Source organism: Chrysemys picta, chromosome 3, assembly GCF_011386835.1.
Source record: "Chrysemys picta bellii isolate R12L10 chromosome 3, ASM1138683v2, whole genome shotgun sequence".
Lineage (NCBI taxonomy): Eukaryota > Metazoa > Chordata > Testudines > Emydidae > Chrysemys > Chrysemys picta.
The window spans coordinates 31,477,509-31,491,017 of record NC_088793.1 but is presented as its reverse complement, the minus strand read 5'-3'; the positions used below and the strand labels follow the sequence as shown (position 1 = coordinate 31,491,017).

Genomic DNA, 13,509 nt, shown 5'->3' with positions numbered 1-13,509 from the left:
TCAGCAACAAAAGAAAATCATCTGCATCTTAAAACCTTTCAGGTTGAGAAGTGTTCCAAGTATAGAACAAGCTAATTGGGAGCAGTTTAAAAAAAGCATTTCCTGAATGGGATGCTTAATTGATTGGTGCCAAGAAGCTATAGTTCAGTGTTACTTGTTTGAACTCTATTTATGTGCCAAAGTAAAACACCTCATTTGACTAGAATTGTGAACCAATCCAACAAAGTGGGTATTCACCCACGAAAGCTTATGCTCCAATACATCTGTTAGTCTTAAAGGTGTGTTGCTCTGGTGAGCTCTTCCCCAGAATGGCCAAGAGGAGGTGCTATAACTGCGGTGAATAGAGCACCCCATCATAGGAGGGAGCTGGTGAGTCCATTCAGAGACACTGAGATAGAAGAACTAGGTGCAGCCTGTGGAAATTTTGTGCTGAGTGCTTTCTACTTGGTGCAATACCTAAGCTTACAAGCACTACCTTTCTGCTATGAGTTGCTGTCCCTTTAAGGCCAGGGAGTCTGGGTGTCATTGTCCCCAGGTGGAGCACATAACTGACACAGCCTTGTGACTGCCCACTGGGATATAAAGCATCGGTTTTCTTTCAGCAAGGGTAAAGTGCAGGGTGTAGTGGCTTTGGGGAAGAAGCTACTAAAGGACATGTGCCCAGAAACTGGGAAAAACTTGGAAGAGTCCAGCAGAAACCTGGAAAAGGGGCCTGCAAAAGAGGATATGCAGAAGCACCTTGGCAAACAGTGGAGTGGACTAATGGAGCTGATGACTGCTCCGCTTTGTGGCCTGGATGCTGGAGGGGTCAGGTTCCCCTACACCTCAGTTGGACCCTTGGGCGGCATCAGCTAATACTTCTCTGCATTAGGAGGAAATGGCTATTGAGAGCCCCTGCAGAAAGAAAGAAAGAGGCGAGACCCTGAAAAGAGGGGCAGGAGCCCAAGAAGGACAAGATTGTTTGGCCTCTGTCATGAATAGGAAGTTTATGGTGTTCCTTTATCTGATCACTATGGGTGAGATTCCCCAGGGAATATTAGGTGCTTCAATACTCAGTGTGTCTATGCTTAGCTTTAGGTGCCCTGCTGCCCAATGGAATCCAGAGCTCTGAGTTAGGCCCCAGGCTTTCTGAGTGATGCTTGGGGTGAGTTAGACACCTGAGAATGGGATGTACAAAAACTAGCATGCTTAGTCACTGAGCAATGGGTCTGGAACACTGGGCTAGTGCTGTCATCGGTTGGCTGTAGACTCATTCACCCTGTAGCCCAATGCATAGTATTTAAACCCAGTGGAACAGCTTCGATTTGAGGAACTGAGACTACCCTAGTGGTTAGGGCAATCTCCTGGGCAGGAGACCCAAATTCAAATCCCTGCTCCACATTAGCCATTCTCCTACCCACTGCTGCTTCTTTCTCAATTCCTATATCCTCTTTCTTGATTTTTCTCCCACTCAGTGTTAGAATCAGGGGTGGTGGTTACATGAGCACCTCGCAACTATCTCTGCTGAATTCCTAGTTTAAGGCTCTTTTAATCAGTTGTGCCAACCTCCATCCCAGAAGGCTGTTTTCCTCCCTACTCAGGTGGAGGCCATCCCACGAGAATTGTCCTCTGTCCATGAATGCCTCCCAGTGGTCCAACATCCCAAAGGCTTCCTTATAGCACCGCAGCCTGAGCCATCTGTTGGTCATCATAATCTTGTCTCTCCTTCATTCTCCCCCTGTAGGGACAGGTAGAACCCACTAAAGATCATCTGAGTCTTCATTTCCTTAAGCGTCTTCCCCAGCCTGGCATAGTCTCCCTTGATATGTTCCAGTGAGAATCTAGTTGTATCATTTGTTCCGACATAAAGGACAATCAGTGGATTATTTCCTGTCCCGTTAGGATCCTCTTCAGCCTCAGGTCCATATCCCGTATCTTAGCTCCCAGACCCTTCTGTTTGCCAGATCAGCTCTGGTGACAGGCCTGTATGTGCTTCTTAGTAGGGAGTCACCAATCACACAGACCTGCCTCTTCTCCTGGTGTTGGTGTGATTCTCTGGCCTTCTTCCTGTTCTTTCTGGCTGCAAGTCCTTTAGTCTTCTGTTCTCCTTTACAATCTCCTGAGAGTCATCCTGTATCCTCCTGGGGCTCTGAACTCTGGGTACCTCCACTGACTCTTCCTCTCTTCTTAAGGACTAGCTGCTCTTCTCTCGTGCCCTCCCACCTTCAGTTACTGCCTACTCTGCCCCTCCTTCATTTTCAGCAAACCTGTTCCTGAGCTCTTTCTCTTTCACTAGCCAGTCTTTTCCTCTGCCTGGTTCTCATAGTCAGATGTGTCTACTGGCCACTTTCCTCACCCAACAGATTCCCCTCCGAGTTCTTCAGTCCAGCTTCCATCTGCGTGTCTTGACTTTCCCCTTCAGCTTCCTCTTCCCTTCCCTCCATGATTAGCTCAAATCCCCTTTGAAATTCAGCCATAATTTCCACCTCCATCTCCAAACCTCAGATCTTCTTTTCCATCTGCTCTATCAGGTGGCACTTCATCCAAGTGAAGGTCTTTTCAGGTTCCCCATCCAGTCATCTTCATTGTCCCTTCCATTCCTTGGGTCGCTACCACTGCTGCCTTGTTATCTATCATAGCCTTCCCACCTACACTAGCAAGGAAAAACAAAAACAAACAAACACCAGAACACCACACACATAGGCGTCCCTCAAGCTCCCCTGTTTTCAGCTCTGTTTGCTGGCTCCTGTGCCACTGCTCCTGATTTATTATTTAAAGGAACACTTCAGGCGAATATGCAACATATCTATTTACACATAACTAGCTACGCAATCTTGCCAACACTGCCAATGCCATAGAAACAACAGATTTATACATAAAGGTTAACAGTTAGAGGGTAGATCCTGATGCTTCAGACTGTCCTTTGGATCATGGAGGTAAAGCTGGTGTAGACTGTAACAATGCTGTCTTGTACAGGCAGGCACGAGGTGTATGTTGAGCACCCTGCCATCCCTTTAATGGAGTGAGGGAGGGATCACTGCACATATGGCCTGTGAGACAGTGTGGTCTGATGACCTAGGTTTTATTCTTGACTCTACCACTGATGTGTTTATCACTTTGAGCAAGTCACTTCACCCCGTTTTCTCTTCCACCCTTTGTCTTATCGACTTAGATTGTGGTAGGGACTGTGTGCACAGAGAGCACAATGATGCCCTAGTTTCAGCTGGGGACTCTAGGTACTACCACAATGCAAATAATGTGTCCCAGGCCTGGATGAAGTTTTTCAGGATGGTGTTGGGTACCAGAGCAGTCCACACTAGCGAGGAGGGCACAGACTCTACCATTTGTGTCTCTCTCCCATTATGAAAGCCATAGGGGGAGAGCTAAGCCCAGAGAGGAGAGCCAGAACAGCCTTGGTCCTCTTTCTAGACATGATATTCCTGATCCAAATGGGACAGCAGATGGCCAGTATCTCTCATAGTTCAGGCTGGCAGTGTTCAGCATGGTGGTTATAGGAACAGATGTCCTGGAGAAAATGGCAGACCAGGTCTCTGAAAACCCAGGGTAGTGGACACAGAGTTGTAGAGCAGTCTGGGGTTGCTGACCCTCAGCAGGAGGATATTGGACAGCTGACCAGGTGATAATGCATGGTGCCCTGCAGGAGGCTCTTCAGCACCTGTGGATGGACAACAGACTGTCCCAGCAGGAAGATCAAGGTGTAGGGCATTGGAGGCGAGGTGGGTATCTGCCCTCTACTGCTCTTCCAGGCTGATGGTCAAAGTGGGGAGGACTGCAGCAGAGGGACTCAGGTTGGGACATCTTGTTTGTCCTCCTCAAGGGTTGGATCTTACAAGAACTCTTTGGAGGTGGAAGCCACTCCTTTGGACGCACTCTTGAGCAAAGCCCAAGCAACAGTCTCAGAGAGTATTTGGTTAGTGAAAGGAACTACCTCACCCTAGGGCTATAACCTTCAGAGAAGTGCTTGCTATGGAGAAGTTGAGAAGTTTCATGCCCCCTCCATCCAGGGAGCTGAGGCTGTCATTGCATTTAGCATTTCCCTGGTGGTGCCGATAGTTTGTTTATAACTGACTCTAGGAGTATCTTGTAATAGCTTGCTATAAATAGCAAGTGAAGTTAAACAACTGAATGGAAAGATTTGGAAGCCTTAACATGAAGTAACAGATGTATCGATCATGGGCTCAGTTCATTCAATCACAATTTTATTTCAACACTACACAGTGACATTAATAAAGCACAAACCAGAAGGGGTCAGACTGGCAGATTTAAAAGCAGCCCTCATGACATACCCGAAAATCATCTTAGCGTGCCTCACTGAACAGACAGCCGCTGAGCCTGTGAGGTAAGGAATTCCAGCTGTCACTGTGTCGAATAAACTTAAAGGGCCAAGAGACCAATCCTGTTCCCATTGACGTAAATGGCAGAACTACCCTTTATTTCAATGGGAGTAGGTTAGCTTTGGACTCTAGTCACCCATACATAAGTAATATCTCCCCGAAACCTTGGAGAATTTTGTCTTAAGTTAGATAGGCGGAGTCTAATAATCATTTGATCTAGGTCACACTCTTAAAGATATCTATGAAGGAAAAAAAATGGATTTGTAATCTTTATAAATTCTTTCATGTATAAAGAAGAACAGAATATAGCTCCTCCCCCCTGCAATAGTTTTTAATATTAGGAATCCAGGCCTTGGCTACGCTGCTTTTCCTGAAAAAAAGGGCCCTGCTCTTTTCCAGCTCTGAACAGTGGGTACAAACTGGTATCAAATCAGAATGGAAGTATACTGTATCCCTTCTTCACAAATGCAAATGATAGCCAAAGATACAAGGGAGCAGAAAATGAGGCTTTATTTGGAGAACTAGTAGTTTTAAAACATCAGAGGCATCAAACAAGTGAAACATAATTAAGAGTGTAAATTATTTTTATTCAAACTTTGTTTTTAACAGCTATTTATTTCAAACATTTGAAACTCTTGAGAGAAAAGTTGTGTTTGCTAGAGATTAGAAACACCGCTGCATCTTCTATTAAGAAAGCTCAGAAAACTCACAATCAGAGAGCACCAGCAAAACCTGAAGTGATATTCCTGATATTTCTCAGGTAAAGAGCAAACAGGAAAAAACTTTCTTTGGAGAAAATCCTTTTAGGCCTTCTGTAAATACAGAATATAATAGAAATGCAAGAGTGTAATCTGAACAATGTGATTTTAGGGTCTGATATTATGAACCACCAAAGCTAGGAAAAGCTGCTGTACTTGAAGTACTTATATCGTACTTATTACTACTTCTATAGTGTGAAAATTGAGTTTAACATTTTTCTACTCCTGATTGGTTTGGTGCTTCTACAATAGAAGCTTAGTGCCTGGTTCAGTGATTCCATACTGTAGTTAGAAGATATTTTATAAATTACACTGAAAGTATTGGCATGAAACCAGGAGAGATCTTTAATTTGCTGTCAAGTTTCTGACTGGTAGGATTTGCAAAAGAGTTCAGCTGCTGGACTGGAAGTAGCAGAGTTTGAAGCTTTAAGGGGAAAGGCTATCTGGATTCAAAAGGAGGACTACATTAAGTGTTTGTGAAACTGCACACTCCCCAGCTGGGCATACTCAAAACCAGTGGTTTAAGAAGTTGTATTTCTCTTTAAACTTAGCTCTGACAAAGAAACACTTGTGAATCTAATTGTAGCATTCCACACTACAAAATCAAATAGGCAGGTATTAAGGGCCAAAATCTATCTTCAGTTACACCCATGTAACCACATTTAAGCTGTGGAGTTCCGGGGTTGTGTAGGAGGATACGATTGGGTTATGACACTAGGGTCCAATTTTAAAGACATATCTAATGCATTAAAATGCCTGCAGAATGCAAATTGCATAGAGTTTTGTTCACAGTTAGAGGAGCTCAGCAAATTGCCTGCCCAGAAAAAACCCTTTCAAAATAAGAAAGAAACCATCCAGCTGGAAGGTGTTTTGTGTCTGTAATGCCGCCTTCCTTCCACTGAAGCTTGTGACTCAATTGGAATACTTGAGGAGTCAGTTGAAAGGAAAGTGTGCACTAGCTTATTGGGCTCATGTTTCTTGCTCTGGCTACGGTTCCAAGAACTTGAGCAGGTAAAATTAGCAAGCAAACATGAGCACAGTGAAATTATTTTCTCTGGATCTTTGTTGTCAACAACTATTACTTGAAGGCAGCATTTTTGTTTATGACCAAAGCAAAACCCAGTTTTAGCACTCCTGGGTAAAGAATTCCCTGGGAATGGAGGAACATGATCATCTCAAGATGTCGTCCGGAGACGCAGGACACAGAGGAAACCGTGCAGAATCTTCTTGGTCTTGGGTAAGGCCTTATAATCTAAACCTACATACACAACATTTTCAAGCAGTAGAAGAGTTTTACTAACTATGGTATAAAATCTCATATATCAGACAGAATAGAACTGGTAGGACTTGTATCTACTCCACTTTTCTCCAGCAGTGTAAGTGTTTAACTGATGATTTGATTTTCATTTCTATTTCCACCTACAGACATTTACAAATATATTTGAAATGGGGAGGAGGATGTGTTACTTAATCATGCTGCAGATCCACACATCAGGGCAAGCAATGCTGTGCATTTACAGTTCACTTTGAGAACCTGTTGGCTGAATAAAGCATTGCTGGTTGTATACTTAGAAGATGATCAATGCTCTAAAGTCAGTTTCAACTTTTTTGTAGAAATATAACTCTGAATTTCTGGATTTTAAAGAAGGGTTAATTTTGTTAATCTTTACATGTAAAAATGTCCTGGGTTTTAATTTTAATGCATAATGCCAATGTTCTACCAAGGCTGATTTCTTAAATGGTATGTATTTACACTCATAATGGGTGGGAGGGATAGCTTAGTGCTTTGAGCATTGATCTGCTAAACCCAGGGTTGTGAGTTCAATCCTTGAGGGGGCCATTTAGGGATCTGGGGCAAAAATCTGTCTGGGGATTGGTCCTGTTTTGAGCAGGGGGTTGGACTAGATGACCTCCTGAGATCCCTTCCAACCCTGATGTTCTATGATTAAGACAAAGTTATTGTCTTGGAATGTCCCTAGCATTTTTTTAATTGTCAAGGAAAAATATCACAAATATTGCTACATGGAACTATTTATTCTGCACTGAATTGACAACTGTGTAATGGGCATATTTTGAACTTCTGCTCGCAACAGATGCACTATAGTTCATTCAAAGGAACTACTGTTGACTTCTTAAGTTCTTAAACCTGAAGTTCTACTGAGAACTTTAAAGAGTGTGGCAGTTTTGCCTCCACAAACTTATTGAAGTGCTTACACTCAGTAGGAGTATGGTGACTAGTTCAACTGTAGAGATCTCTTAGGAGATGCAGAAGATTATAGACCTTAGCATCCATAAGAGAACTCATGTATTTGAGTCCACAGTAAATAACTCCACAATCAAACCTTCCCCCAAATATTGAAAGATGCTAATTCTAACAGAGGATAGAATAATAATGCACATTTGGCGTGTCTAGGCCAAGCTATTTTTTATTTTTAAAGATGGTATTTTATCAAAATAATCTCCCCAAAGTGAAAATTCTCTCACTTTTAGAAATACCCTCAAAAATGCTTCCTCTGATTCACTGCAGAGACCACACACATAAAATGTCATGCAAAGGGGAATGTAGAGGGGGTCAAACATAATTTTCCTTTTTGGGGAGAGGACTGGAGAAATAATCTCATAAAACAGAGATAAAGTATGTCACGTAATGCATCACTGGAAGGAGCGCATGTAACATGTCTCTAAGCACAGTATAGGAATTTAAATAGAACCATCACTCAGTCTTATAATAGAAATCTAGTTAAGAGCTTAACAAACCACCATTGTTGTTCATTATAGGATAAGTAGGAAGGATGGACTATGGATTAGAAACTTGCATAACTAGTTCTGTCTCTTTGCCCTCTTTGATTATTTTCTAGCAGTTACAAGAAACATTGTTTCAGGAATCAAGTATCAGGGGGTAGCCGTGTTAGTCTGTATCTACAAAAACAACAAGGAGTCTGGTGGCACCTTAAAGACTAACAGATTTATTTGGGCATAAGCTTTCGTGAGTAAAAACCTCACTTCTTCGAATGCATCCGAAGAAGTGAGGTTTTTACTCACGAAAGCTTATGCCCAAATAAATCTGTTAGTCTTTAAGGTGCCACCAGACTCCTTGTTGTTATTGTTTCAGGAGAAAATGCTAAATGATGTTTGCCTTTATGCTAATGTATTATATGGGCCCCCTGATGAATCAAGGACTTACAAACTGCTCAAATTCAGACTCAGTGGCAATAGAACTAGAAGCCTAAATTACAACACAATTATTTAGCCTATGGTTCTGGCATATCTTACATATTTTTTATAAAATCCCAGGTAAATCCAACAGCTGTGTTTACATGGCCATTAGCAGGCCTTTGGATTTGGGTTTATAATGCAGCAGATGATGATATGGTGAACTGCAAAATGCAATAGTGTAGAGAGATGGGAAAAAACTGATATAGGTTCAATCATTCCCTTCCTCCTATGGGAAGGGGAAGAAATCATTGCGAGGCCCCTAATGGTGTCTGCTGACATCCTTCCCACCCCCCTCAACTCCCAACAATAAGGATTTGCTGCAGCTGTGCTACCAGAGCTTCTGCAGCCAGCAGCTTACCCCAGGACCAACCAGCCAGGGAGTTAGCAGGGTAGAGAAAAGTAGTAGAATGTCTGTCTGTATCACCTTTGCATCCTTAGCTCTGCAGGACTAGTGTGTGAGGGTAACCCTGCTGCTGCTCTGTGGGGTCTGAGCGAAGAGGGAACGCACAGTTTGGACACAGCTGAGTCAAAATCTGAATTTCAGAAATGAAACCCATCCACCACAAAAAATCCTTTCTTCTTAATTGGGTGGAAACTCCCATGTGAATGATGCCAGACTGATGGCAGTAGGGCCTGAACTCCTCTATCTATCCACAGTATGGACAGAACATGGGCAAGGGCAGTATAAGGCGTCTAGGTTAGTTAATCTCTACACCCAGTCAATAGCTAGCCTCTTGTCTATTCTATTTATGATTTTTATAATAGGCCCTTTCCCATGGCATCTGAGCACCTGTTGAAATTGGCCCCAAGGGTGTTGGGACTTGTCTACATGGGGAAACTATTGGGACTTAAGCTAGGGTGTGAATGTAGAGTTACTCCAGACATTCTTATTCTGCATTAACAGTGTCCATATGAGGAGCTAGTGTGGAATAACTATGCAGCAATAGCTATTTTGGGCTACTTCCCCATGTAGACAAGCTCTTAGTTCCAACTGGCGGTGTTTTCCATGATGTGGGCACATGTCCACACTTGCAAACTGGAAGGATACCACACCTCTCTCACTCCAGCCATCACATGATAACCGTTTTTGATCATTACTGATTTGGTTTGGTTTTAACCTGTGACCTAAATACATTAATATGTACTTGTCTGGTCAGCATCTCCCACTGGCTAGATTAGGTGGCTCCCTGCCTGGCATGCTATCTTTGTGGTCATAGTTCATAGAATCATAGAATCATAGAATATCAGGGTTGGAAGGGACCTCACGAGGTCATCTAGTCCAACCCCCTGCTCAAAGCAGGACCAATTCCCAACTAAATCATCCCAGCCAGGGCTTTGTCAAGCCGGGCCTTAAAAACCTCCAAGGAAGGAGACTCCACCACCTCCCTAGGTAATGCATTCCAGTGTTTCACCACCCTCCTAGTGAAATAGTTTTTCCTAATATCCAACCTGAACCTCCCCCACTGCAACTTGAGACCATTGCTCCTTGTTCTGTCATCTGCCACCACTGAGAACAGCCGAGCTCCATCCTCTTTGGAACCCCCCTTCAGGTAGTTGAAGGCTGCTATCAAATCCCCCCTCATTCTTCTCTTCTGGAGACTAAACAATCCCAGTTCCCTCAGCCTCTCCTCATAAGTCATGTGCTCCAGACCCCTAATCATTTTTGTTGCCCTCCGTTGGACTCTTTCCAATTTTTCCACATCCTTCTTGTAGTGTGGGGCCCAAAACTGGACACAGTATTCCAGATGAGGCCTCACCAATGTCGAATAAAGGGGAACGATCATGTTCCTCGATCTGCTGGCAATGCCCCTACTTATACAGCCCAAAATGCCGTTAGCCTTCTTGGCAACAAGAGCACACTGTTGACTCATATCCAGCTTCTCGTCCACTGTGACCCCTAGGTCCTTTTCTGCAGAACTGCTACCTAGCCATTCGGTCCCTAGTCTGTAGCAGTGCATGGGATTCTTCCGTCCTAAGTGCAGGACTCTGCACTTGTCCTTGTTGAACCTCATCAGGTTTTTTTTGGCCCAATCCTCTAATTTGTCTAGGTCCCTCTGTATCCGATCCCTACCCTCTAGTGTATCTACCACGCCTCCTAGTTTAGTGTCATCTGCAAACTTGCTGAGAGTGCAGTCCACACCATCCTCCAGATCATTAATAAAGATATTAAACAAAACCGGCCCCAGGACCGACCCTTGGGGCACTCCGCTTCAAACCGGCTGCCAACTAGACATGGAGTCATTGATCACTACCCGTTGAGCCCGACGATCTAGCCAGCTTTCTATCCACCTTACAGTCCATTCATCCAGCCCATACTTCTTTAACTTGGCGGCAAGAATACTGTGGGAGACCGTATCAAAAGCTTTGCTAAAGTCAAGGAATAACACATCCACTGCTTTCCCCTCATTCACAGAGCCAGTTATCTCATCATAAAAGGCAATTAGGTTAGTCAGGTACGACTTCCCCTTCGTGAATCCATGCTGACTGTTCCTGATCACTTTCCTCTCCTCTAAATGTTTCATAATTGATTCCTTGAGGACCTGCTCCATGATTTTTCCAGGGACTGAGGTGAGGCTGACTGGCCTGTAGTTCCCCGGATCCTCCTTCTTCCCTTTTTTAAAGATGGGCACTACATTAGCCTTTTTCCAGTCATCTGGGACCTCCCCCGATCGCCATGAGTTTTCAAAAATAATGGCTAATGGCTCTGCAATCTCACCTGCCAACTCCTTTAGCACCCTCGGATGCAGCGCATCCGGCCCCATGGACTTGTGCACATCCAGTTTTTCTAAATAGTCCCGAACCACTTCTTTCTCCACAGAGGGCTGGCCACCTTCTCCCCATACTGTACTGCCCAGTGCAGCAATCTGGGAGCTGACCTTGTTCGTGAAGACAGAGGCAAAAAATCATTGAGTACATTAGCTTTTTCCACATCCTCGGTCACTAGGTTGCCTCCCTCATTCAGTAAGGGGCCCACACTTTCCTTGATTTTCTTCTTGTTGCTAACATACCCGAAGAAACCCTTGAAGGCACCTATTTCTCCCTATTTATTGGATAGGCGCCTAGGCACTGAATTCAGGCTCTGTAGATCTCTGTGTTGTCCCTGTGACTTTCTAGGGCTGAGGTATAGGAAACTTTATAAAATATATTGCAAATGAAAATGCAAGCTGTGGAAAAATGAATTGCTTGGCTGAGAAGTGATCAAACACTTGAACAGGAAAAGAGAGAGCTGAGAGGGGATGGAAATGTACCAGGTTTCCTCTTACAAATAAATCACTGTAATCTGCAAGCATCTTGGAGGTAAAGAAGGTGTCTTTTGCAAGGCACTGAATGTCATGAGTGCCTTCAGTGCAACATGAACCTCCTGGCCAGTTTCTGAAACACCAAGGACATGAACAGTTGTCACATTTGAGAGTTCTGCTCAAAATATGAAGTGTTAAAGGCCTAGATTCATCAAAGGGATTTTGGTAGCAACAAACAATCTTCAGAACTTTTGTGCAGATCAGCCATATAATGCTTATGGGTGCAGGTGTGAAAGAAATGCACATAGAACGTTTTCTCTTTCATTTAATGTAACAGTTTGCATATTTTTGAAAATTGAAGCTATTCATTTCCATTTCCTACGCAATACAAACCTTAATGTAATTCTCTGGCTGGCTGTCTTAGGGCAGGTCTACACTTAAAATGGTGCCTCAGTCCAGCTGCACCGGTGCAGCGGTGCCACTTCAGTGCTTAAGTGAAGATCCTGATGGGAGAGCCTCTCCCGTCAGCATAGTTAATCACCTGCATGAGAGGTGGTAGCTGTGTCGATGGGAGAAGCTCTCCCGCTGACATAGTGCTGTCTACACCAGGGGTTCGAGTGGTCTCACTGTGTTGCTCAGAGGGATGGATTTTTCACACCCATGAGCGACATAATTGTACCAATATAAGTCTGTAGTGTAGATCTGGCCTCAGGGTTTTATCCTGTTGCCCATCATTGTAGTATCTGAGCACCCTGAACATCAAATCAACAGCACAGTCCCTAGTGGATGTCCCAGAGTCTCTGGCTCTTCTCCCTTTGATGGGTAAAAGATCTGTTTGGGGGTGGGGCAGTGGGATTGGTTTAGTTTTTATATTTTATTAATTTTTTCTTTTTTGGGCTATGAAGGTGTTGAGGCAGAAGGGTGTCAGAGTTGTGTCAGTCTCTAATACTTTCATAATGCTTTACTAAAGAACCCAGTTCTGGTGTCTGTGTGCCCTGCAATAATACCACTTAGCAGTTACAGCACTTTGAATCATCGCTGCTTAACAAACGGCAGCTTTATCTACACAGCCACCTTGGCCGGCAGTGGTGCAAGAATGTTCAGTACTAAAACCACAGGCCTTTCCCCCTGGAGCTAAAGGAGAACTCTCCCAGTGGTCACTGAGTAGCAGGAGATTATAGTCACTGTGGCTGGGCACTGAAGGTAGATTTGATCACTAGCAATAATGGAGTATACCACACAAGCATTTTACAAACACATTCTCAGGTCTCTGTGAGGAAGGCAAGGAAGTCTTCTATAGATGCATTTATTTAGATGTTTATATAGACACCTGTTTTCAGGAAGGCCTGGCAGGCTGAGGTTTTAATCAGTATTTATAGAGCACCAAAATTTTGCATGCTGCTTTAGGGTCTGTTCCACATTGTAGTCAATGCAATGGTTTCCACTGGCTTTGAATTTTACAGAGATACAACTAGATCTGTTCTCTGCCTCAAAGAGCTTACAGTCTACATGCAAGACACCTAGAAAATGAAGAAAAGACAAAGGAAGTAGCAGAGATTGGACATACACTCCTTCTGAGAGTCATATCGGCTACCCTTGTCAATTTTCCCTTGGCACTTTTCTCAAACATATCAGTGAAACTTTACTTTTTATCTCTATAAGCAGGGAATGAAGCTGTCTTCCCTGACAGCTAGCTGAGAGAGGGAGAGACTTTGGGTGAGTTTATGTAAATACAGTTTGCTCCTGCTCTGCTTAGATATCCAGCAAATAAAGCGTTGTTGGTTTTTTTTTTTTTTTTTTTTTACTCAAAGTAACCAACTTTGTCTGGTGTTGGGTTACAAATCACTTTAGTACTGAATGCAGGAGTAGTGAAATGTTTTTACCAAAATGTTGTAATTATTGTAGGAATACAGGGAAGCAGGACTGTGCTTAACCTGTCCCAAGTAAGGGAGGGGTCACCTT

At 43.6% G+C, this 13,509-nt stretch overlaps 1 protein-coding gene across 3 annotated transcripts in view; it reads left to right on the top strand.

The window, feature by feature from the left end:
* The first annotated feature begins 6,015 nt into the window (after positions 1 to 6,015).
* Positions 6,016 to 13,509, top strand: part of LPIN1 (lipin 1) — a 118,626-nt gene continuing 111,132 nt past the window's right edge. For 2 of the 3 annotated variants that reach the window (XR_010599421.1, XM_065587691.1), the window contains exon 1: positions 6,016 to 6,329. Coding sequence is in view for 2 of the 3 variants with exons in the window: in XM_065587691.1 (XP_065443763.1) it covers positions 6,249 to 6,329 (81 nt within the window). In the remaining variant the exon portion in view is untranslated. The remainder of the gene's footprint in view (positions 6,330 to 13,509) is intronic. The other variant, XM_065587693.1, reaches the window with a different exon arrangement.